The 27,748-nt window shown below is 35.5% G+C and overlaps 1 protein-coding gene and 1 long non-coding RNA gene across 2 annotated transcripts in view; one reads left to right on the top strand and one right to left on the bottom strand.

Moving 5' to 3' along the window:
• The window catches only part of LOC110023215, a gene marked incomplete at its 3' end in the record, with an annotated part of 113,448 nt that overhangs the window by 18,770 nt on the left and 66,930 nt on the right, over positions 1-27,748 (top strand). Inside the window, 3 exon segments of the mRNA XM_020722521.1 lie at positions 7,228-7,331; positions 13,367-13,493; positions 19,270-19,364. Of these exon segments, the coding sequence (XP_020578180.1) occupies positions 7,228-7,331; positions 13,367-13,493; positions 19,270-19,364 (326 nt within the window).
• LOC110023216 lies at positions 3,533-5,215 on the bottom strand. Its single transcript, XR_002293873.1, has 6 exons — positions 4,979-5,215; positions 4,686-4,851; positions 4,074-4,144; positions 3,874-3,965; positions 3,708-3,795; positions 3,533-3,611 (listed from the first exon to the last, which is right to left on the bottom strand). It is a non-coding gene; the product is annotated as an uncharacterized LOC110023216 (long non-coding RNA).

Raw genomic sequence — 27,748 nt, 5'->3', positions numbered from 1 at the left:
TTTGTGTGATAGAAAAGATAGAAAAATACCGCTTAGACTGAAAGGAAAATTATATATGATGGTGGATGTCACCAATCCTCTATGACGCTGAATATTGGCCTTTAAAAGAGAAGCATAATACGAGGTTAAGTGTTGTCGAGATGTGAATGATTAGGTGGATGAGTGGCTTTACACTTAGAGACAAAATGCGAAATGAATATATCCGTGATAGGGTTGGTGTTGCTTCAGTGACGGACAAAATTAGAGAGTCATCTTAGATGGCTCGGTCATAGTTAACATCGACCATCTAATGAGCCGATTAGGAGAGTAGATGTTTTAGATTCGACTTATGTTAAGAAAGGCAGAGGAAGACCTAAGAAGACTTGGGCTTATTGTATAAAAAATGATCCTAATTTATTAGAACTAAATGAAAATATGACACTACATAGGACGCAATGGAGAAAAATGATTCAGTAGCCGACCCCACGTAGTGGGATTAACGCTTTGCTGTTGTTGTTGTCCTTAAATTTTTTGAAGACTACACATAACTTGTAAATTTCACTTACTTTTTTGACCATCACAAGGTTTGGGACTCAGAGTACTTGGGTTCCTTAATAAATTAGATGGAGAGAAGCTTATTTATTAAGGAATACTTTTTGACCATCACAAGGTTTGGGACTCAGAGTACTTGGCTTCCTTAATAAATTAGATGGAATCTTTCCCCTTTTCTTAGTGTGTTAGCCCTATTTTTGTTTGAATATGGACATGATAGCTGGTGATGTATATACTGACGTGAAGCATCTCAGATGATTCTTATGCAAAAAAATCTTAGTTAATTCTAAGCTCACTAAGTTTGGAAAGTGTTTACTTTCTAAGGCTTTGTTTGGCGCAGCTGTAGCTTCCCAACTTTTTAGCTGCAGCTGCGCTGCCCCAGGAAGCTGCTGCGGGGAAACTGACTGTCTGTTTGGTGCAGCTGTGTGAAAACAGCTGTGGGGCGGCTATTTCTGGAGAAATGACCTTACTGCCTCTGTTTGTTAAAACTGTTTAAAAGAAGACTGTAGCAGCTACATTTTTGAAACTTCTGAAGCATAAATTCATTTTTAAACAGAACAGAAAGTTCATATACCTTCACTTCTAAAAGAAGATTTTTTTTAAGTTTAATAATTTAAACAACAAGTATTTTAACATTCTACAAGAACTATGATGATGATGCACATCTATCAACTATATTTAACAGAACGTATAAAGAAGTTTAAAGTTGTCATTTAACTCAACTCATCTAAGGTCCTCCCTCAAATATATTTAGATAAATTTACATACATACCACACAATTTTTATGTTTCATAAAAAAAAAAAAACATAGCAAAAGTAGCAAAGACAATCAAAACAAACTTTCTTTACATAACATCACAAATAAAATAATCAAAATTCAGAAGAATACAAAATATTGTTTGGTAGCCCAAAACTGTGACAAATTCCATTACAATTTAACGAAAAATTAAGCTTAACTATGAAATTAAATTGAGATTGCCAAGTTGTGGAAAATTCAATGCAGCAAACTGATATACGTAGAGAACAACAAGGCTTGGATATCAAAGCATCCATCTCATCTACTTGGGACAAACCTTCATGTCAGTACCATTAATAAATCAATCACAACTTTGTGAGAATCCTACCCACCAAACTTCTAACTGCCACAAAGAAAAATCAACGCTAGTTAAGAATCAAAATTCCTAGAACAGAATAATAATAGAAAAACCTCAACTTCATTCCGGGATCCAATGGCATGCATCAGCAGCGATATGTATGTAAATGAAGTAGTATGTATACAAATGATCCTGTTTCAGCTGCATATAACAAAAATAATTGAATACAGCTCGGACAAATTATAAATATAGCACTACAAACATTGATAATTACAAAGCAAGCACCCTTGTTCATTGAAGTGTTATGGTATTATTCCTATGAGAAGAAAGGTCAAAAAAACATATTTATAGAAAAATGAATACATCCCTCGAGCAAAAAATGGACAACACTAAGGTTACTCGCATAGCAGAAAAGGGAAACAATGCTATGTGCATTAAAGACATACATGACTGGAAAATATTGCATTATTATAATATAACCAGATTGGATTGACTCTAAGAAGCGTTAGATTTATCATCACTTATTTATTCAGTCAATGATGCAAAGGCAATTTAACTTTTTGCATTAATTAATTTAAATGCAAAAATGCTGAAGAACTTTTCTTTGCTAGGAAACTTGACCATACTTTGAAAATTGCTGGTATTGGTACTATTCTGAAGCTTCTTCATAAAAAGTCAATCACAAAGCAAATCACAGTACAATAACAATAAAAACGAATTTACAAGGAAACAAAAGTAAACAATAGTTTGTTCATGATATTTAATGTTGAAATATCATGAAGTAAAAATAAATTCTTCTTCCTACACATAAATTTTGCATATACTTCTTCTTTTCAACGAGTCCATTCAGCTTTGCAGTGCAAGTTCAAGTTTGTGTTAAACAACCACAATACAGTCATATTGTTCTGGCATTTCCAAAAGAGTACACTAAAGTAATTTAATAGTTTCGGCATGCACAGTGCTGAACCATGCATTCTTCCATTAAATCTGCATAGAAACAAGCACCAAAAACTATCACACACAATGATAATCCAATGTTCATTTAAATAAAAAAAATGATGTGTGTTTATTACCATATTTTAACAAAATCGAGCATAATTTTAAAAGCTTAGCATACAGATCAGATTGAACATTGACTCAACCACTTACATTCATTAATATTTTCATTTGTTGATTAACAAATAACTTGATTAAATACTTATTTTATAATGGTTTTGTTGGTTATATAATGACTGATTTTATATGTTGTACAAACTTTATGATCCTATGCATTTTAAAAATGAAGATATTACTAGAAAAATAAATATGATGTAAGTTCATATTGAGCAAATAGCCAAATTATTCGATTAAATTTCAATTTTATTTTTCATTAACATTTTTGTTTCTAAAAGTACTGGAACTAGTATTGGGTTAATTAGTATAGATTTTGATGAAAGTTATAAATAACATATGTAAGAGAATAAAATTACATGTTTATATTCTCAGCATATTTTTTTATGTCCAATTAAAGCTTAAGCATGGCCCAAACTCAATAAAAAAAAATAAACAAGCTTGAATAAGAATATATAAATATTACCATGTTCAAGCTCAACACCACTTGATTAAGAAAAAATGCAAAGGCTTGAAGACAATAACACTCGGCTTAATTTGATTCACTAACCTTTTATACTTGCGTACATACGTGTGTAAGGTGAATGCACAATATTATGCAAGGGAAGTGGAAATACTCATTGACATTTAACAGAACTAAAATAAATTATTCAAATGAAATCTCATAAATTAGGAAATCAATGAAATGGGTATTCATAATGTATACAACACTAGAAATTAGCTAGGATATTTAAATTTTGCATTTGGCATGAAAGCAACTTTATCATACTATCAGCTATTTGTATGCGAGGATTGGTAGGACTCTCCAACCAAACCAGCTTAGTCTTTGATCCAATTACAGAAGCCACTTCAAGCAAATTAGATGTATCAACTTGCCTGTCATGTTGGATACAATCATAATATATGTCATCTCTTCATTCTAGTAATTAGCTGCAGTACAAAAATGCAATTGTATGAATCATTTTTTGAAACTTGACCACAATGCCTTTCTTTGGGACCACTTGAGAGAGCAATCGGTCAGAGCCACCATAAATGTCCTCTCCAGCAACAATTTCTTCACCTAAAAAATCATATATAACTTGCAGGATTTATTGGCTTCCTAAATAGAAAATAAATCTAACAATCTATAGAAAATTACCAGAGGCAATAAGAGAAATGATGGTAGAAAGAGCAGCCATTCCACTAGTGAAACAAAATGCACGATGAGCTTTCTCCAATTTTGCTAAAAGACTGATTGTCAGCAAACATACAAGTCAATAGTATACCAATATTAAGGTTACTGTACCTGCAGCTTCACAAGCTTAGAACAATCGGACTGAACTTCTAATTTTTACAAACCTTTGTAAGACATCTCTAGTAGGATTTCCACTTCTAGTGTAATCATAAGGCCCGTTTTCCGTGGCCGATGGCTAGCATTCAAACATAAAATATTTTTGTAGAATTAGGTGATGCAACAAAAAGCACACATCTAAGGATGGAATGAGCAATAAAACAACTAATGCTAAAAAAAGTTCTTCTTATGTCCTGCGCTGATTGTTTGCTAAAACATAACTCTGTTTCTAACTCAAAAAAATTTCCTGTATGCTGTTACACCCTACATACGCTTGGAAAAACAGTAGTGCCAAGCATCAATAAGAAAAAAAAAAACAACAGCACATTCCATAAATTCTCACTAAGTAAAAAAGAAAGAACTTCAGGTGGTTAGAGATCAAAAAATAAATAAAAAATCAACTTGCTAAAACAGCTTTTAATCAATAAACATGTTATATGCAACGTCCTAAATTTAAGTCATCTAGTGAACCCTTGTCGCCATGAGGAAGCATATCGTCCAAATGATAAATCCAAGTTCATATCTTCTGTTCAGCAGAGTATCATCTTTGGATGGTCAAATAAAGAAAAATAATCAAATCCGAGAAAATAGATTAAATATAAAACAATAAAAAGGCCTACCCATTTCAAGTGAGGAACTTTCCAATCTATCAGCAACTCCTTCAACCAGTGCAGAAGAGATCATGTCCCTCTTGCGTTCTCCACCGCAATTCATCACAAATCTCTCCTTTCTTTGGTTCACAGACAACCCTAAGCCTCGCGTACGACCAAAGCAGCACCTCGAACCCTATTGTAAGAGAAGATGTTAGAATTAAAATAAAGATAAACTCGGTATGAAAAGGGAGAGATAATTCAGAGAAGGGTCGTGCAATCTTTTATTATCCCATATCAATGAAGGAGCAACGCCTACTTACTTGGTCGGCTAAGCGGATACTCGGGGCAATTCCAGAAGTTGCAGCCAAATGGTAGACAATATTGGCAGTGGTGATGGCAGCGACAGCGTCCATGGCAGGCGGCGAGGAGAATAGGGCATAATGGCCCTACTTGGCGCTCTCCTTTGACCTTCGCGGAACCGAGCAGAAAATGGAGCAGTATCTTTTAAATAAGGGGCACGCCGAGAACGGGAGACAACCGAGCGAGAAGAGCGGGGAAGAAAACGGGGAAGAAGAACGGGAGCTGCTCTGCGAATCGGTCCCGGTCCTGGTCGGCGAGGCGGTCGGCGAGGCGAGATGGCGAGGAGGGCCGGAAGAAGAACGGGCAATGAGGGCGGGAAGAAGAACGGGCGTGGGATTCAGCCTCGGTTGAGGAGGAAGAACGCGCGGAGACGAGGGGGGAAAGAGGGTTTTTTGCCCGAGGGCAAAAAGATCCTTCGGAGATGAAAAAGCTGTGCCGTGGGGTGATTCCAGCTTCCCGCTCTTGTCTGACTTTTGTCCGGCTTCAGCTTTGCTCTGTCGCGACGCTGCGAGCCAAACAATTTTTTTTTGCGATGCTCTTGTCTGGCTTCAGCTTTGCTCTGCCGCGACGCTGCGAGCCAAACAATTTTTTTTTGCGATTGCGGACCGCGAAGCCGCAAAAAAGCGGCCCCAAACGGACCCTAAGTAACCATGGGAATTGCTTTGATATCATCATCATAATTTAGAAGAACTTCATGATGAACTTTCTTGATCATTCGATTGCTGGTGGCCCATGGTACCTGTGGTTCGACATATCTATACAATTTCTCTTGCAATGTGTTGAGATAGCACCTTGACAAGGACACATGTTATAGCCACTTGGTTTACATCTATTGTAAGGAAGAGGAAGAAAGGACTCCACTGCGTTGGGAGAAAAAGAAAATTACAAGCTCTTATGCCTTTACATTGCCAGTCTGCTTGATTACATTGAATTGAGTACTTTAGAGTCTATATGTTAGAATTATAATCTAATGTTCATAATTCCTCTTAGAGGTTATGGAAGAGTTATTTATATTAGGGTTATTGATTAGAGGCAATGTTGAGGTGGACAAGATGTAGAACATGCATGGCTATCCTTGATAATGATAGAGGACATGGTCCATGCGCTGAGTGCAGAATGATCATTGATTAAATAACATTTGATGGATGGTTGAATGGAGGACTAGTGGATAGACTCTAAGAGCATTGTGGAGGGTTGACATGTGCGATGAAGTCCGTCTTGGCGATGTAGGGAATGTGACAAAGCTGTTTCGATGGACCATAAAATTTATGAAGCGATAATTCCTAAAAGGTTGCTACATTGTTCCTTTGTAATGGTTTGATTTCGTGGTGATAGTCACTCTAATCAAGGTTAATATATGGAATCTTGAGAAGCTTGAGGAGAGTTTCGGTTGGGATGGTGGGAGCAAGATTTTGATTGAAATTGCAAGAGATTTTTCTATTGCTAGTTCCTTTGAGATCTAATTTCTAATTGACATACGATGGACAATGCTAGGCGTTGACCAAAGAGGAAAGGGCTCTGCCAATTGAAGAAGATAGTGAGAGGGCTCCTGATGATAGCCTAACAGGGAAAAACCATAAGGTTTTGTATTTAGAAATACGATGTTGAGGAGAAGAGAGGATACAACTACAACCATAATCCTAATTCCTTTTTTTGACAATTTAAAGGTGGCAAACATTATAAGAAAAAGAACAACTTGTGATATCCAAGGGTAAAACATTGGTTCAGTTGGGTAGAGCCTTACTTCTATGGGGGCCTGATTTGGGAAAATGATTTTTTTCCCAACTTTGTTATAGCTGTAGGGCCTTTCATGTGCACATGTTATTGTAGATATGGCCTTATTTCATTCATGAATCATGACAACGAGCAGAATGTTTCCTTTTAAGAAAATTTAAATCCATTGAGACTTATATATGTACGTACTTATGTGCATGTACATTGGTCTGATTAATGCGTATATCTTTTCGTATATTTGTTGCACTGGGTGATAGATTTTCTACATGCTCATTTATCATATATAGCAATGTGATAATGCCATGCATAAGTTTCTGACCTTTGATGTTTGACTGTGATTGTATCTAATTCAGTATTAATATGCATAGAATGAATTTTGAGTATTTATTGTCATCCAAGGACTCTTTTTATACCAATGATTTGAAATACTAGCAATAAGAGGCTAAATTCTAATTTCTATATAAATATTCTGCAGATCACAAATAGCAGAGGATATGTACTTCAATGTAGCCACTATGTTCCCCTTGAGGTTCCCGAAGGAAAGGCACTTCCCTGTGTCATATATTGCCATGGAAATAGGTACTAATCGTTTTACTGACTGATTTTTTTTTTAATTTTATTTTTTTCTGTCAATTTTTGTGTCTTGGTGATTTGGAACCTCCTGGGAAAATAATGTTCTGACATGGTAACACTAGGGGAGGCTGATGCATTAAATCTTGTCGTGGAAACATTTACTAGATCATTTTGAGATCTTAATTTTTTTTAAATTTCATATTCTCGAGTTTCATTTTTCACTTCTTGTTGAAATGAGAACTTCCTTGAACAATATGAATTTTCCAATAGAATGTGTAATGCCTTAATACATTGGATACATTTACTGATTTCTTGTGATAAAAAATAAGATGAAATTGGTTGCGATTGTGATTAACATAAATTCTCAACTTCAACTTAATTGGGAGGATTTTTTTGGTTCTTCTTCCTCAAGTCTCAACATGGAAGAGTAAATGCACAATTAAGGAAGATGCCTCATTTCCTTATATGGCTTGTAAATTAAATTTTGTGAGTTTTAACAACACATCTTTTGAGTTCGTGTTTTAACATGTGCTAAACATTTCTTATTGTAAACTTAATAATTTGAGTATGCCTGTGTAACCAATTTTATAAAGTTTTCGATTTAACAAAGAATATGATTCTTATATTACAATAAAAAATGAATGAAGAACAAATAATGACAAGTGTTGTGACAAAAAGAGGAATGATATCATGGTCTAATTATTAATACCAAATCCTTACATTATAAGAGATGTAGTTTTATGTCAATGAATGAATTTAAGGCATGATTGATTAGATATTTTCTTGCATTATTTAGATATTTATATTTAAGGAATATTATGATGCATTTTTTTTTGTTAGGGTTTATTTGCTGAGACTTTCTTATTACTTTTATTTGGTTTGTAGCCTCAGAGTTGCTTTCATTATAAATAGGACCCTTAATGCTAGGTTAATACATATTAATATTTGAATGAAATTTTCACGTCTCAGTCCCTCTTCAATGCTTATTTCTCTTTCATTTTTTATTTTTTTCCTACTTGATATTGATTGATATTAGGGTTTTCTGTTAGTGCATATTCATGTGTCTACAATTGATTATATTGATTCTAATCAAGCAACGGTCAATTGCATTCATCTTGTTTGTGCTTATAGCCTATCACAATTTATGGCTGTAGCTGTTGTGCTTGTATGTTACATCTTGCATCTCACTTGTGCTCGTATGTGATGTTTAATGGGAAATCTTAGTTGAATATTCCTCCATGCGCTGCTAATCTTGCTCCTGCTTGCTCGTCATCGTGTTAGCTATTTAATCTATCTTGCCTTACTCTTTACCTTGATTTTGCACCCTGCTCATTTTTGTGCGACAACCCATTGTTGGAGACACTGCACCCTTTCTCCCCTTGCACTTACGATCCCTCATGCCGTTGCTCCATCTCTTTTCCCTATACATTTTCTTATATTTTTGTATTGCCAATAGTCATTTGTCTTCACCACAACCCCTGACATAACACAATCCTTTGGTTTGCCTATCAAATCACTACTCTAGACCTTGTAAACTCGATAGTGACCTTTCTCTCGCGACTTTCCATTAGTCAACTTGCAATCCTCATTTCCCTCAACTCATTAATTCATTAGTATTTATTTAAAACTGGTCAGAATTTCCTAGTGTTTTCCCTCCAAACATTCCCTATCTTTTCAGATTGTTTCCAAATAACTTATACATCACTTATTTTTGGTGGAAGTTAGGGAAAGGACATCAATTTTTTGTTCTCCATAGGGGAATTGATAACCCATCGATGTCTCTTATTTGTCTATGGACATTCTTGTAAATTTTTAAGGATTGAAAAATTTTGTTATTATATTGCTTAATAAGTTATGAAAATTAGTTATTCACTTCATAGGTATAAAGTCCTTAATTGTTAGTTTGATTTATGTGCTTTATTTTTTTATAAATCTATTAAATCATTGCACAACATTTGTTAGTTTGATTGAGCATTTATTTGTTGCTTTACCTACTATTTGACCTATAAAAAAGAGATTTCTACCAAATATTAAGTGTTTGTGTGTCTAGAAGACAGGAACCTGTTAGACTGGCTGCTTACTGCTTTCTAGATATTACAATTTAATTTTTCTGCATTTTTTGTGATGCTTGAGGAATTGAGTTTTGGTTTCATAATTGAAGTTTTCTAGCACTTTTTTTGATAAGAGAGTAAATTCATTTACATATCATTTTATTTTGTCATTGTGTTGCATATATCACAGTAGTTTGAATTGTTCGCAAAACATACTTATATTTCGTTAGGGTTGTAAATGAATCGAAAGCTCATTCAAAATTTTTTTTTTTAATCAATTTAAACTTTAAATTGAACATGACTCCAGCTCTAAAATTTTGCTGAAGCTTGTTTATCAATTTTCTTATCGAGTTTAAGTTGGAATTGAGCTTTAATTGAGCCTGCTAGATGTATGTTTGATGCTAATTATCTAAAACTATAGCTTCATTGCTAGACAAAATTAGATTTATTGATTTAAACCAAAATTTGACTTATTCATTGGATGTTTTAAAGTGTGTTTTTTTATCGAAGTTCAATTATTAATAAGGTAGGGCTTTAATTTATATTTATAGTCATTTGTTTGATATTTTCATTTCATTGTACTTGTACATTAAATAATATAGAAATTTTTGTGACATGTATGAGTTTATGAAATTTAATATAATAATATTTAATAAGTCATCATTAAATGACATTTTATTATGCTCTTAGCAAGCTACTTGTTAAACTTTATAAGAATATTTTCAAAAATATAAGAGTAGAATTTTTTTATTAAGCTCTTTTTTGCTGTAATTTATTTTTTGCTCTGGCATTTCTTGATAAATGCCTTTGATGTACTCTTTTCTCTATCTAGTTAATATATTTTGATTTTAAAAAAAAAATCTAACTTGCATTTATGGTAGCCTATTCCTAAAACCTTATCATACTATTTATGTTATGATCGCATTATCTATATCTTATTCTCACTCTTTATTTGCCAAATTTCATTTTCAAAATATGCTCCTATGGATAAAATTATAACAGTGGACTTGAGCATGGCTTGATGTGAGAGAGTTTTCTCATGGTGGACTTTCTGTATTTCGGTCCGGAAGCCTAGCTTTAAGAGGCTCAACTTTTTTTTATTTTATTTTTTATACTCTTTCTCTTGAAGTTCCATTTTTAGCCAATTGGATTTTGTCCCTTTAGGTAAATAGACATGCTCCTAGACTAATTCGACCATATTGAATCCTTGTCAAGGTCCACCGCTGCAATCCATTTCTCTTTGTCAGCTTCATCAATTGCCAATCGATGAATTAATTGGTCATTCTTGTCATCAAGAGAGACAACAACAGGTGGTGCTCTCTGAGTACAGTAATAAGAAGGTTCTTGTATCACTCTCCTGCTGTAATGTGGTGGTTTAGAAGTCTGAGCTAGAGATGAGGCCTTCTTTTTCGCTGTTCTTTGATTTTTATTGGTGATGATCTAATCTAATTGGAGTGTAACTTCTCTAGGACAGTCTTTCCTCAAGATATGTAATCCGTTATACAGTCATTCTATAGAAAATTAGCATGTTGATATATGTACTTTCTTATCTTGAGGTCTATGAAACAGATTTCTTCTTGCTCCCCTAGATATCCAACAAACATGCACACTTCTGAACATGGTTCTGCCTTTTTGGTTTTACCTTTCAACGTGGGTTGGGCACCACCATATGCCAATGTGTCTCAAATTAGGTTTGTGACCATTCTGTTGCTATAAAAGTGTCTGAGCTACAAATTTAGATGGGAACAAGTTTAGAATGTTGATAGCTATTTATAGTGCATATCTCTAGGATACTTAAAAGAAGAGTTTCTCAACATAAATCTCATTTTGCATGCAATATTTTATTTATCCTCTTAGCAACATTATTTTATTGTGGTGTACTAGGTGCAATTTAATGGGATAAAGTGCTATGCTCTATCAAACAATCAGTAAATTCTGACAATAAATGTTCACTGCTTTGATCAGATCAAGAATCTTGTTTGATCTATCTAATTGCTTTTCAGACCCATCTCGGAATTTCTTTAACTTCCTTTTAATCAGGTACACTAAGCCACATTTAGAAATTTTTTCAATAAAGGTGATGTAATATAAATATCCATACCTACCCTTTCAACATTCAGAGGTCTTGATGCTTTTGAATGTCCCAACTCAATACGTTGTTTGGCTTTTTCACCTTCTGCAAAGTTAATTGGTCATTTTACCTTTCAAATAGGACTTATGAATAGGTACAGTGACAATTTTAACATCTCTTAAAAGACCATCTTTTTCAAGTCTTTAAATTTTATTTAGGCTAAACTGACCAAGCCTAGGATGGCATTAATTTATATCATCATTGTGCTAAGCTTTTTGACTTTTGGATATTTGTTTACCAATTTTGAACATTTAAATGTTCAATAGGGAGCTAGGGATGCACCTTAATTTCTATTATATAATTAAAATCACCTACTATATTTTCAGAAAAAATATTTAAATAATTAAAATCACCTACTATATTTAAATACTATATTTGCACCATAAAAAATATTTAAATACTATATTTGCACCTTAAATAATTAAAATCACCTACTATATTTTCAGAAAAAATATTTAAACCATCTTTTAAAATAATAATCAAGTTCCCGTTAAAAGAAATTCCAAACGATCATTCATATTCCCCACAAACAGAAATTAAGTTTCTACTGAAGCCTGGAATAAAATAAACATTGTTCAAAATAAGAAAAATTTTTATTTCTAAATTTAAATCTAACTACTCCCACAGCTGTTATTGAAAACAAAGCTCCATTGCCCACTCTCATTGTGAATTATGTCACCGTCTGCATGCTCCTTTGACGAACATAGGGCTTGCTAAAGAATAAAAAAGATGATTAGTTGAACTCAAATAAACTATCTAGGTTGATAAATCGTTCTCTATTAAACATGTTTCTACAACATGTGAATTATATTTACCTCATTCTTTGATTTAGTTCCTGGAGGCTAAGGTGAGCACAGTGAATACATTTTTCGTTTGGCCCTTTAACCATTAGCTTTGCTGTTGCTTTCTTGTTCTTAACGTTTTCCTTCTTGCCTTATGTCTTGGCATTCCCAACGGTTTGTTCTACTTACATTTTTAGACTTAGGAGATCCTCAACAACATGCTTCAACACCCTTTGTCCTCTAGATAAACTCAAAAAAATTCAAAGTTCATTCAAGAGTTAATTGATTCATCTTTTTAGTGATGTAAATTGACTTGCTTTTGGTAAAGGAAGATGATAGAGTCTATTATAGTCCCATTTATGTCGGCCTTATGAAAGTAGCTAATCATGTTAAATATATGTTTGCATACTGGTGTATTGTTGCTCATCTTGGCTTTCATGTCTGTTTCAGTACCATCTTGATATGCCTTTCCAGATGGGTAACCAAACGCATCTGACCGAGAGCCTTCATCAACTTGATTCAAGCGTCTAATTTGCTGACCTAAAGTACCTGGTTGTTGAAAACTTGCTCTTTAGCTTAAGAAATTTAGGGGTGTAACTCCAATTTGACAGGAAATTATTTTCTTATGCCCACCACATATTATTGTAATAAATTGCACTTCACCCTTTAGTTGAACCTGATTCTTAAGGATTCCTTCTTGTCAAACATAAAACACTTTCAGGCAGACTTCTAAGATTATCTGAATTCATTTCACATAATGCTTCTGGTTTGATGTTATGTTCTTATTAATTTTCAAACTCTTTTTCTTTTTTCCTTGCATTTGACTTCTTTAGTATTGAAATTCGACTCTGTTCATTCTATCTCCCAATTCTTTATAAGTTCAATTTTTTTTGGTTCATTTTAAAGAGAATTGGATAACATTATGCTTGGTTTCACTAAATGTATTGCAAGAAATAGAGCTTCAAACTCAGAAACAGTGATGTTTCCTTAATTATTATTTTTTTAGTTTATATTTAAATTTTTATGCTGGTATTGGTGATTCTTTTTGATTGGTAACATAGTTTAAATTTATTTCAGTGGGTGCAGGGCCGATGCCAGTGAGGCTGCTATTATATTACTTCCATCAAACATTTCGGTTTTTGCCCTTGATTTTTCAGGATCTGGACTCTCCGAAGGCGAGCATGTTTCTTTGGGATGGAATGAAGTAAGGGTTCGCTTTATGGTGTAATATGTTTGATGAGTTGAGGCAGTGCCTCTATTGATCACACGTTGTCTTTGCATAGCTTCTAATTTTGAATAACGTTTTTTAGCTTGGCACATGGTGTTTAACAGTGCATGAATGATGATGTTAAACTTTAACTTGCAGATATTCAGTTCCTTCTAAATGAATGCAACTTCTTGATCTTTTTGTTGGCGGCTGCTTTATTTAACTACCATGTACTTATTGCATAGTTGATATTGGAGTCGACCCAAACAACAATGACGCGGGCGTAGAACAACACCCGAAATTGTGCGCCGAATAGCGCTTGGCGCGGGGCGTTCTAATGCGGCCGAAGCCTCACGCCAAATCTCACAAAACTGCGCAAAATCACGTGAAGCCTCGTGCGACGCGGGAAACCCGCGAACTCGCGGATGCGGGAGAAATCGCGAATTCTCGCAATCCATCCAGGCTATTCACACCAGATCTTTTCTAGGAAGTAATTTCTGGATTCCTCTCGGCTTTCCCACCTATCACTTTTGTGTAGAAGTTTCTCCTGAGCCTATAAATTATTGTCTTTGTGTATGTGGGAGTCAGATTTGAGTTGTGTTTGAGTTCAGATTGTGTGAAGTCTATTTCCCCTTTTTGGGCTGTATCCGAGGAGATGATGGTGCTCTGGCTATATCCTTCTTCTAGGAGGTTATTGTATCCTTCTCTTCTACCTTTTCCAAACATTTTACTCTTCGCTCCTCAACCACCAAACTCTCCATCCGACACCCCGACACCCCGACACCCCGACACCCCGACACCAAACCATTCCCCTCTCTACATATTACTATTGCTATCCCTCCCTCTTAACTCCATTCAAGCTCCTCCCAACCATCCCATTATCATTGTTGACCACCAACAACTCTTCCCACTTGTTGTCCTTACCGTTTCACGCCTTCCCCCCTCGCTGCAATCAACACCTGGGCCATTACCACCCCTACTAGCCATCTTATCCCACCTCGCCGATCTCCACCACCTATTGGAATCCAATTAGAAGTGTTTGTTTGTGTTGTTTGTGTGTTTCTGTCCTTATTTCCATTCGAGTCATGTTGCAATCGTATTTTAATATTAATGAAAGTTTGTTTTTGTGTTTTCCATTATTTTCCCTACTAGCTCCTGCATCAAACAACGAGTAAAGAAATACTTTTAGTGCAAAATCCAAAAAAAATGGTTACAATCAACACACTTGAAAGGAAAAAATAACTGTCACGATGCATAAACTGAAAGTAAGGTTAGGTTCGAGCTGGTGATGATTGGCTATGGAGGTGGGAAGGGATGGAGAGTGCTTGAATGATGATATGGGGTTCTGTTGTGAGGCATTAACACTATGAAGAGGGTGTTGGGTTGCGGTTTAGGGGAAGGAAACTAGTATAGAAGGGTTGGACCGCAGAAAGGCAATAAGCGGGCTATAATTGGGATGACGATAGTGAGGAGAAGGGTTGGCGGCTAGGGACAACAGGTTGGAAAGGATGGAGAGGTGGAACATGACCGAAAAGGGGAAGGTTGGAACGACAACAAGACCAGAAGGCGTAAAGGGAGACGACTGGTAGGTGGATGGTTGTTGGCATGTCATGAGAGGCTTTCTTGGGCGGTTGGAATGGGATGGAGTTGTGACAGTGAAGGATGGATGTGGGGGCAAGGGGAGTTGGAGATAAGTCACCACTTTGGAGCGAGATACAGCTAGAACACCACTCATCATCGGATACAACCATAGAAGGGAAAACATGTGACACTGACAGCTATCTTGACAGAAACGTAATAAAAAAATTACACGAAAACACAAAAAAACATACTTAAAGGCTTAGGGTAAAGAGGAGTGGACCCTGCTCCAAATAAGAGGGAAGCTCATGCCTGGAAGGACCAGCCAACCTCTACTTCCCTTGGATAAAATTGGAGCGTGGAAAAGATCACGTTATTTGCCGCGCCTGGGGCGTGGATGCACTACGTCACTCCCGGGATTAGGAGAGTTTCAGTCTCATTCTTCAAAGATTTTATCTACACATTGAAATTGACAGAGCTGTTGTTACCTTTCGAGGTTAAGGAATCTTCAACTGTGGCCCAAGAAGCACCTGGATCCCATCGATAGTTGCAGTGTCCCCCAAAATACCTGAGGATCTTCCTCCACTTGCGAGCATACATTTATATCGGTCTAACCTTCTAGGGGTACATCATTGAACTGAATTGAGACTTCATGTCATGTATATTTTGTAGAATCCTCCTAAATAACCCAAAGTTAGCTCAATCTGATCTGAAGTAAGGGCAGTCTATACCTCCCCAAATGATGGCGGCCATTGCTGTAAGCTATCAAATATGATGCTTTGAAACTCTCTCTGTAATGGCTGCCCTTTGTCTGAAACTTGCTTTTCTATCTTGCATTCTTTGTCACCTCCAAAATGGATTCTACTAGCGCTTTTCCGTTGGCAAGGGGCACCTCTACAAAAGGTAGAAGGACTATGCGCTTTCCATCTTTCGTGGAGTAGGTGTTCCTGAATCCGTCATGCTGAGTTTGACGATCGAACTGTCATGTTCTCCCAAACAAAGGTGTCATGCATTCATGGGCTTCACATCACACCAAATCTAATCTTGCAGTTGATTCCCAATAAAAATTTTTTTGAGACATCTCCTGTCAATGTCGACTCTATTTTTCCTCAACCACGCCAATGAGTGCCTCTGAGTTTTGAGGCTCAACTTGTCCATCATCTTTGTCGACGACAATTTCTTGCTATTCCATCGATGACGAGAATGCATATCTTTCTCAATACAACATGTATAGAATATGTTGTGGCAAAGTTACTGCCGATCCCTCTTGGCCTCAGTCCGTAGGACTCGTTGAAACACCAGGATCTTGCTCTCATTCGATGGAACTGGTACTCTTCATCTTATTTCTTCAGCTTCCTCTTCGTCGCTTACTTGCTCTATTGCATAAACAGATGTTTTTATTATGCAATCTGATGGTCTACGCCTATCGTTTATCTTACCGACAGAAACTAATGTCTTAACCATGATTTTTAATCTAGTATATATTGACGAGTCAGACCCGTCGGTAATCCGTCGATGATGTAAACCTGTCAGAAACACATATTAGCTATGCCCCTGAAATCCTCAAAAAGGTGGCGAAAATTAATTATCCGACAGTTCTTTAATACTTACCGACAACATATGATTGTCAAAAATAGGATAAAATTTTTATAGTGAGATCTATTATGGATCAGGTTGAAGAAAGAGAGATTTTTCATGAGATTGTTTGGAAAACTCAGACCCAAAGCAGATGGGCTTTTTTTTATTCTCAAAAGGCTAAATGAAAATGTCTTTAAGATTGACTTATTGGGGAATTACAACTTTGTTGTTACCTTTAACGCGACAAACTTGACTCCATACTACCAGGAAACAAAAGCTTCAACAACGAGGTCGAAGCTACCCTAATCTCGGGAGACTAACACGGGTGCGTTTCCCGCATGAAATGCAGGACGTGACAGTCGCAAGTTGCCAAACTGGTTGCATGTACCGATTCATGCTTAAGGGAGTAGAGGGGCTGCATGATCCTTCCTTGATGAAGAATTGCCTCCTAATTGAGAGGGCCCACCCTTAGCTATCCTAGTAGTATTTATATTTTTTTTTATGTTTTAGTTCAGTATAGATTGAGCTTTCTGTCAGGTCAGCTGCCAGCGTCTAGGTTTCCCCTCCTAAGGCTATATCCGAAGGCGAGAAGGCTCTCTAGTTGTAACTCGTTCTGAGGTGGTGTTTATCTGTCGTTGCTTACTGCTTTCCTGCCGCCAACTCCATCCTCCTTGCTGCTTTTCCCCCTATTGCCAACTCCACCAGTCCCCCACCTGTTGTTGCCTTGCCACCAACTCCATCCTTCACTGCCGCTACTTTGCCACCAACCTCACCCATTCTCACTAGCTGTTGCCCGACTGTCAATTCCCCCATCTCATCCTCATATCCCCTCAACCTTAGCCACCTTGCTGCAATCTTCCCACCACTTTCGACTCCAGCCCTAGTTGGTGTTTGTGTTGTGTGTCATGTTATTTCTATTTCAGTGCGTTTTTTGGAACTTCTATTTGTTTTCTGTGATAAAAGTTGTATTTTCCCTGTTGTTTGGTTAACTTGGATATCAAAGTGGATGCCTAAAGATTAAATAATGTGTATTTTGACACCAATATTCAAGCATAAAGTTATGGGTGAAGTGTTTTAGTGTAAATGCTTTTGAATATTATATAGGAATCTAATTTTTGAGTAGTATAATAAAGTCTTGTGATAAGGTAATAGAACATAAGCTTAGAAAAAGAACATATTGATTAGGAGAAAAAAATTGATTTATGATAGGAAGAAGATCCATTCTTGTGCCATGTTTGTACTATGGCAGTAATTAAAAAATTTGAAGTGTAAATAAGTTATTTAGATGAATTTAATTGTCTCGAAGAAGATATTTAAATATCATGATAATTGGTTTGATATACATCAAGAAAAAAGCATCATAGTTATGTGGAAGTTATTGAAGAAACCTATGATTGAGCAGTGATTTGCATTAGAAGTTATAACGAAATAACTCAATATTTTCTAATAACAATTGAAGTAGATGAACATTTATTCTGAAGTCCCTCTCTTTCATATTGATTATAGAAATCCTGCAAAGGATATTCCAAGCGAGATGGCATTATATATACTATTGTTTACAAAGTTTTAAATTGTGAGGCAATTTTTTGAGATGAGTGGAAATTTATAATAACTGGGAAAGCAGTTGGAAGATAAAGGGTCTAGGACTGGTGGAATAAATAAATGTACATTTTTTGTTGGTGCAAAATAATAGTTATGAGTCAATATTTCTAGAATATCATTTAACACTTCGGCGTGATCATTTTAGGCATCTTGGGCATGTTATATGCAGTGATGAGGACATAAAGTGGAATATAATTTCTAGATTTGAAGTTGTATTATATGCAATAATAAAGTTACACAAGTTGGGTTGGGAGAACGGAGAATTGCTTTTGGAGTATTGTATTATTAATTGTTTGTAGGAAAATTTTATAAAACTGCGATTATATATCCTATTGTATATGATGTATTGAGGGCAATAATGAAATCATTGATATTTGAGTTTTCTGTGATAAAAATGAGAATGTTAAGATGAATGTTTGTAAGAAGCAGAATTGTTTGGTTGAGAAATGATTATTTAAGAGGGGTCATGCGGGTAGCATCTATTAAAGATAATGTAGGGGAAAACAAATGCATAATTTCGGTAAACTAAATGCAACATTGATGAAGTGCCAAAAGATTTATTCTTTCCTTGATTTAAAACCTCAAAAACATTTATTAAACATGAGCGGTGAATGGCGAATGCTAGGATAAAGCTAAGCATAATGAATATGATATTAAATTTAGCAAGTTATTTTTTTTCTTTTTGCTCTTGCTACGCTTGCTATTGTCTTCAATAACCATTTTGTATTAATGTATTTTGCACCTTATTGACAACCTCCGTTAATGAATATATTAGGTATTAAGCACTATTGGACTGCAATTTGCATTTTGAAATTGCAAACAGTAAATCTAACATTTTGGGGCAGGAGTACCATCTTTAAAACACATTACAACATGATTTTGTATTTGATTGTAACTTTGCTTTTGAATATTTATTTGCAAGTCACTTTGATAGTTTTGATGAATATTTTTTATTTTTTATTTTTTATTTATCTTTTTTTTTCCTCATATTTCAGTCATGTTTTTGCTATCTCAGAAAGATGATCTGAGGGCAGTGGTGAATCACTTAAGAACAGATGCAAATGTCTCTTGCATTGGTTTATGGGGGCGCTCGATGGGCGCTGTTACAAGGTATGTTTAGGGTTTTTGATTTATTCTTATTGTGCTCTTAAGAGCTTGTTTATGCTGTCCTTTCCAGTTGAAATGAATCTTATATATGCAGCTGTTGTGACATTATGAAATCAATTGCAACTGTCTGTTACGTAATATAGCTCTTTTGTTTGAATTACATTAAGAATAATAGGATAATGAATTAATTTGATGCACATATTTTCTCTTAGTATACTGGTTGTGCATTTCGAGAATATGCGTAGAGTTGGAGGTTCATCAGATAATTTGATATATCTAATATAAAAGCATAAAGGGTGTAGGCTCATTAATATATTTCATGGACTTTGAAAGGAGGAATAGCTTGGTAGTATAGTTATTGAGAATTTAGGTGGTGATTAGTTTGGCTAGAGAGGGGATGATGGAGATTGCGAGAAGGGAAGGAGTGTGTTCTTGATATGAAGGTCATCAATTATAGCTCTTGGGTCATCAAAATTTGGATCTTTCACCATCAATTTGCTTTTAATTAATATCTATGATATGGCATATATAGATTATTGATCAGAGACATTGTTGGTGTTGGCCTTTACTGGGCGGGGAAAATCTACTTAAATATGGGTGAATGGAGGTTCCATCAATGCATGAAAATGGGAAGTCCACTTTAGCATATGCATTGGAGAGCCGCTGACATGGTGTGCCCAGAAAGAGCCTTGTGTAGTCTACATATGAGGATAATCTTATAATGATGCGGAGAGGATCAATTAACCTCACTAAATAGTCACTAACCAAGTATCTGTCTTAACAAGAATTTGCGGATGACATCTATGTTGGAATGCTCCAATGAATTTTTTTCTTAACAATAGACAGAGAGCTGCCTAGGCAGCTTAGAGAAATCTTCCTTGGAGAAAATAAGTGCTAGTTTGGCTTGACATGATAAAAAAATGGAATCACGGGCACAATTCTAAGTGTGATTTCCCCCCCACAATTTGTACAAAGGAGTGCAATTTTGAACAACATGAGGTGTATTATTACAAGATTGAAAGTGGTTGGAGGAGCCTTTGAGATAGTAGGAGCTATTGACATGAGATGATGGTCGATTTGGAGGAACCAACATGACTCTATACTTTCAAGGAAGGAGAAGGAATCGGGGTCGATGAGAAGTAAAGCCACAAAGTGCTATCAAAATGATGAATGGTAAGGATCTTGAATAATGGATGAAATTTACTTGATGGGAGAGCAACTATCAATGAGGTAGGGGCACATGGATGCAACCTTAGGTGGCCCACTAGAAGCTAGCAAGTGTTGTGAGCGTGTGTAGATGTTTCCAAGTGTGCAAGAGTGATCACGTGATAGTGTCTTGAGTGTAGTTGTATAGTTGGAGTGCAGCACCAATGTGAGGAATGTGAGTGCGATGACATAGAAGCTTTTCTAGGCAGAGCAATCAGTGAGGTGTGTTAGCCAATGTCGAGCTTGCATGAGTTAATGAAAGAACGCACAGGCTAGAGGAGCGCGACCAAAATAAGATGAGCTGCTAGAGTGAATTTGAGTGATCCAAACGAGCTTTCACCTTTACAAAACATATCAATAACATTATTTAGTTCATTTTGGGATATTTTTGAAATTTCTAATGTGTCTAAAGTCCTTCAAATATTCCTACAAGTTGTTGATGTATGAATACTTGCTTGACAAAAGTCACTTGTTTTCATTATAATTATTATTGCACCAAGACTTGTGTTGCAACTATCTCCACAAAACTTCTTCTGTAATTTTCACTAATATCATAGTTGTTGCCTCATTAAAACCTATACAATTTTCATTTTTCCACATCTGTTGCCACGTCTTGAGCTATGCCTTAACTTCTACCTGTGTCGCATTATTGGAGGGGAACATGATGGAGATGATTGAGGATCGACAAAAGTTACTTCTAGACGACAAGTTGGAAGCTTAAGCAACAAGTTAACAACAAATAAGGCGGCTAGGGAGATTCTCACCAAGATCCAATCAGGTTATAGACACACTACCTGAAGTGATCGAAGGATACAACATTCAACAAGAGAAACCTAGAGAAAATCAGTCTCTAGAGCTTGACCAAAATCAAAAGTGTCCTATATAGAAGTTCAAAACATATTCAAATATCCAAAAGTAAATAATTCTAATTAAAAGCCTACATAGGTAAATTAGGCTCCTAAAAGAACCAACCAAATTGGTCCTTTTTTGCATCGATCTGGTCTCGGTCCACTTGGGAGGCAGAATGCAAGACATCTATGTCAAAAAGTTTATGGTGCAGACGTTAATGCGACACAAGCAAAAGTTAAGGCATAACTCAGGATGTGGCCCCCTCTGTTTCTTATCCTACAAACCTCATAACTCATCTCTTGACATTCCCTTATTATCCGGTAATCTTAGATTGGTTTTATTTGGTATCAGAGCATGTGAAATCCTAAATTTGTCATAATTTTTCATCCCCATTTCTAAACATATAATTCACATAACCTAGATCATCTATCCAATCAAATATCCTAACCTTAACCCTAAACCACCATTTCTATCTTGGCTGAAATCCTAATTAGGGAAAGCCTAGGAGAAGCATACGAATGGATGTCTAGGAGCTTATATTGTAGGATATGCGAATGGATGTCTAGGAACTTACAATGTAAGATATGTTTAGGGACACCCTTCTACTATAATAAAAAATTGTCACTTTTGAATGTAAATAAATTTAAGAGGTTACCCATAGTCATAATGATGATTCACCGAGGAAGTTAATCTCTTCAACTAATAAAGTTTTAGTGATGAAGAACTAATGCCCCTACGATTTAATACTGAGTATCATAGAACGGATAATAATTTTAGGGTGGAGATAAATGGCCGAAATTTGACTAAAATCTAGACCTGAACAAATTAATTGAGCGACTCTAAACATTAAACTAAATTTTTGAGTACAAGGACTTCCTCATGATATCATAGGAATATATTCTAAATTGTACCAGGTAAGTCACATTAATATGAATAACCTTTTCTATTACATGTGCACGAGTAATTTATCATCCCCAATTAGTACTATTAGGGTTGAACTCTTATCATATTTAACATGCACATGCAAGAACTATATTGATTATCACATTCATTTCATTCTTATCATTCCATGTCATTTATTCATAATCAATATAAATATGTAAATTTACGACATTAATTTTTTATCTAACCAATTTGAGTAGTAGAATAGAATCATCATAGCATACTTAGACTATCAAAATTTCTAAACAAATTTTATTCCAATGACAGTGGTTTTGAATAAAGAAAATGTTATTATCATGATTTAAAAGTAAGACTACTCATCTTACTACTTAATATGTAAATAACATTTTTCGTTTTTGATGTCATAAACGACTCTTCTAAATGTAAATTTCTATAGGTAACCCAATCAATGTATAAGATATCTATAATTATTTGAAGTATATATTATATGTAATTATGTTAAATTAACTAACCTTTAGCTTAGCACATGAACTATATTAATTTAATATTTAGCAAATTTATCAATATATAATTTTATTGATTTTTATTTAAATTTGTCATATTATAATATTTTGGTTTTATAAAATTTCATTTTAACTTCAATAATTTAACCTAGAGTACTTTTTTGTTTAGATAAATAAGTTATCATTATTCTTTAAAATTTTCAATTTACTATGTATTTTATATATTTAACATAGCCTTTAACTATGTAAATAAATCTTATTAAATTTTTATAATTGAAACTAAATAATAAATCTTTCACCATTTTCTTAAATAAAAATATTTTTTTGTACCATCTTATTAATTTTCATTTAAAGTAAATATAAATAAATATGTAAGTATTAATTTCTAAAATTAGCATTTCATTAAATTATCTTAATTCTAGTAAACTAGTCATTTTATTTCCTCAACTCTTTTTTGGGTCACTAAATTATCTTAACTCCATTAATTTTAGAATTTATTTTCAAAAATTTAAATTTCTTATATTGACTATTTTATTTACTGAATATCAATTTCTTTCTATTCCTCTTTTTTTTATTAATACTAAATTTTTATTACTAAATTTTTAGATTTTGAATTTGATGCAACCTTGGTATAAACTAAAATAAAGAAATATTTAAAGGAAAGGAACTTACCTCACTCGATGATTGTCCCCAATTGTTTGTGAGAATCTCTCACTCGTCACTCAGATTAGCTTGCTTCCTCACAAAGTTGCCCAACATTCACTATACCCTTGCACAGGTGTTGTTCCCTTGCTACTTTTAATGTTTTGATGGCTGCACATAAGTTGCCTTGACCAGCAGAGGTCGGTTTGACCTTCGCTCTCTTTCTCGGTATCACACACACGAAGAAGCCCTTGTTTTCAATCACTCGTCTCCTATTCTTGGAAGATGAAGTTGCTCGGCTAGCACTAGGGGTTTTGTCCCTCTAGAAGGGAACCAAACTTCCCTGTGTTCTTTTCATCTTTTTGCGATTTCCTTTCTTTTCATCTTCTACTTTGTTTTGTTAACCTCCCATCCTTCATCCTCGTCTCCTTAGCTGATTTTTTTTCTTCTTTTAATTTCTAGGCATTACATTGTTTGTCTCATGTGCCAAAGTCGAAGCAATTACCCTTTGAATTCTTTCATACTTTCCTCAAAACTTCAAAACTCCCACGTCGAAGGCTTAGTCAAACTCAAAACTCAAAAGAAATTTAGTCAATGATCATCTCATTTATCGCTTTTAATGGAATACAAGAAAAGGCTGATGAGTAGACATTGGCACAAAAGCCTTAAATTTTATAGTCGACCATGAGCTTTTACCTTAGGTGTGTCAGGTGCGTCGAGGCATGCCCAACTTGTGTCTCGATTGTGTCAGAATGAAATTTTACTTTTAAATGACCTTGAGATGGTTTTTAAACTAACAAACAATTGTCATAGTGTGTCGAAGTCTTGTTTGTGTCTGACAGTTACATGTAAGGCATTTCAAACTATCTGTGCTTGATTACTTGTCGACAAGAATTGCTACATCAAATCAAAATGAGTAGGTGCTATTGAAGCTTCTTTATTTGCTACGTCAAAGGAAACTATAACTATATGCAACACTCCATTCTGGCAAAATCAAGTAAATTTTGGGAATTATGAAACACTTACCAAATTTTGCATCTCTCAAAATTTGACCAAACCAGTTTTATAAAATTCTACATGTTGAATCGAGCAATTTGATGTGTAACATTGTATATAAATTATGAATAAAGTGAGAGATAAAATTAATAAGATATTGGTATGTAATTAAATACTTAATTTCAAATTGTTGTAGCCAGCCGACCTCCTTCGTAGTTATGTGCACATCAATACCCAAACTTTGTTATGATTCATGTTGGTTAATGACGTAAGTATACATTGCAATCAAGTAATATACAAATTCTGAGTTTGTGTATCGATCCCACGAGGTTAATATCAATATTTTTAATGGGAAAAGTTCTAGTTTAATAAACCACTGAATTTAGTTCGAGGTGATCAAAGTACATGAATGAAAATCCTAACAATCCTATAAGAGCAGTAAATGAAAATAATAATAAATAGAGGGTGCGTTTGGGATGGTGGTGCAGCGGCGGTGCAATCTTGCACCGCAATTTCTCCTGTTTGGAATAATTGTTTTGCATGCGTTCTTGAAAAGCAGCAGCTGAAAGTTGCATTATTTCACCACACATGACTACCTGTGGTGACTGTTAGAAAACAACGGGCTGATTTCTTCAAGAAGATATTTTTTTCTAACAGCCACCGCAGCTTTTTGAACAGTTAGTTCTAACAACTTTGAGTCTCTCAGAGGTGACACTGGGCTATCATGTGTTAAATTATTATTTAAGGAGATAGTAAAAAATCTTAGATTACAAGAAATTTTAACTACCTAATTGATCGGATTAGAAGTGAATGATGATCAAAATGTTAACACATCAACATGTATTGTTCTAAAACACAAAAACTGTTTGTGGAAAAACTTATGGCAAAACATCAATAAATTTATCCTTACATCATAAGAGCATGAATGCTGATTTAGCTATGAGATGAGGGAAAACATGAAAAATTTCATTAAAACATTTTAAGATACAAGTTCAAGACAGTACAAAGTTACAACCAATCCAAGTTCCTTCAACAATACACCAAATCCTCACCTTATAGTGATACCCTCTCCACAATCTCTCTCACACACAACAATCAATCTGTTGCTCATACAAACACTCTCAATACTAAGAAAAAATCACCCTGAAAGTTCCCTCCTCAAAGGAAGAAAAAGAGAACTCCTAGGGTTTGAAGTAGAACCTTAGTCTTACCGAAGAGAGCTCGCAAAGCCTACCCAACTTCCCTTAGGTCGTACCCAAGCTTTTCTTATATAGATCTTGCCAAAACTTGAAAAATCTTGTCACTTTGATCCTAACCTGGTGGCGGCGTAATTACGCCCAGGGCGGCGGCGTAATCACGCCCGTGGTCGGCATAGTTATGTCGCAACCGACGTAGTTATGTCAGATCAACTGTGAACTCGACATAACTATGCCAAACTTTGAAGTAATTAAGCCGGTGCCCTAAATTTGGCGACTATGATTTTTGTCTTCGTGATTCACACTCAACATCTATAACCTCCAAAATGTCACCACAAAAATTTTCATATGCATAAATCTTGTATTTGAATCAGAGAACATAGTTTTTAGGTTGGAAAATGATGTAAATTTACCTCATGTCACGCATTCATCGGTTGGATGTAATTGAACGGCTAGGATTTTCATCGGATCACGTTAATTGTCGCATTTTTTTCATTTCTTCCTCCATCTTTCGATTTCGCTCATTTGTGTGTTTCGTTATTGGAGCAAGGCAGGTCGAGTGGCTAGTTAGGGAGCCACAGCTGAAGTGGGGCGCTAAGGCTGAATCGGTCTATGGTTCAACAAGAGGATTGCTGGTTCAGCGTGGAGGCTGAATCGTCTGACCCTAATTAAGGTTGGAGTGCTGCTGCTTCTTTCCCCTCCCTCCTACCTATCTATTATTTTTATGTGATATTCTCTGTTTAGGGTTAGTGTTTGTGTGTTTTCTACCAAGATACCCGCAAGCTTCCTCCGTTTTCTCTCTTAGGGTTGTATTCGAGGACGATTGATGCTCCTACTGTATCTCGCTTCGAGGCAGTGATTATCCTCCGCTCTACCCTCCCACAACCTCCTTGCTGTCGCCCTACACCCCCTTCTTGCTCACTGTAGTTCATCTGCAATACTCGCCCTTTTCTGCTCACTACTCCCTCACCTCTCATGACCATACACATTAACTATGCATGTGGATAAGACATACATCACACAAATATTTTCATACATACAGAACACCTAAACATTACCTATGAAAGATCCATTTCACTAAACAAAATTTAAATTTAAAGACTGGCGCAAATGAAATTACCTTCTTCACTATTTTCTGATTGGAGCGGAGCGGAAGGATGAGAATTGCGGAAGTTTCGGTGGTCTCTGCACACGAACTTCGTTACCTTCTAAACTAGCTCTAATGGCGACTGTATTGTGAAGGTTCGTTCGGAAAGGCGATGGATTTGAGCGAAGCAATGAAATAGAGGGAAAGGGAAGAGGGGAAGGTGAGTTATTCAGGCAGAGGGAGAGATCGAGCGCAGAATGAAATTTAGGCGTGCAGGATGTGTAAATTATGTCATTTGCACAGGATTTGCATTGAAGTTCCGTCAGATTATTTCGACACTAACAAGTAAAGTACTTGCGTCGAGTTTTTCGACGCAAATTCGATGCATAATCCGTTACAACTCTAAAAGGAGTTTTATTATTTTGATAAATAAGCCGACACAAGACGCAAAATCCGACGCAAATGTCATAATTAATTTTTTGTTGTTTATCAGCCTCTAATCCGATGCTAATATTTGCATTGAAAATATCAGATGCTAATTGTGCTTCTTCTATAGTGCCTGTATCAATTTTTATACCCTTTTCCTCTTATCTCTAAACCCTAGCCATGTCACCCAGCCTGAGCCTACCCAGAAAGAGCTACAACAAGAGATTCATCAACTTTATTAGATGCTTGCGGACATTGAGGATGAAACCCAAGGGGACATACCCTTGATGGTGACAGAGAAAGTCGAAGAGACGAGAATTTCAACCCCTTCTATAGGGAGATGGAAGGTGAAAGATAAAATGCCACTACTCTGAATCCAGTATCAGAGGAAGCCTAGAGAAAATACATTATTTGGACGACAGATACTACGAAATCAAGGTGAATCTACCAGAGTTTGATGGAGGTTTGGATCCAGACGACTTTATCGAATGACTGCAATTAGTTGAGAGGATTTTCGAGTACAAAAAGGTGCCATAAGATAAAGGTTAAGGCTTCTTGCTATCAAATAGAGAAAGAGTG

This window comes from Phalaenopsis equestris, unplaced genomic scaffold (genome assembly GCF_001263595.1).
Source record: "Phalaenopsis equestris unplaced genomic scaffold, ASM126359v1 Scaffold000223, whole genome shotgun sequence".
Lineage (NCBI taxonomy): Eukaryota > Viridiplantae > Streptophyta > Magnoliopsida > Asparagales > Orchidaceae > Phalaenopsis > Phalaenopsis equestris.
This window is presented reverse-complemented; position numbering and strand designations above follow the sequence as displayed.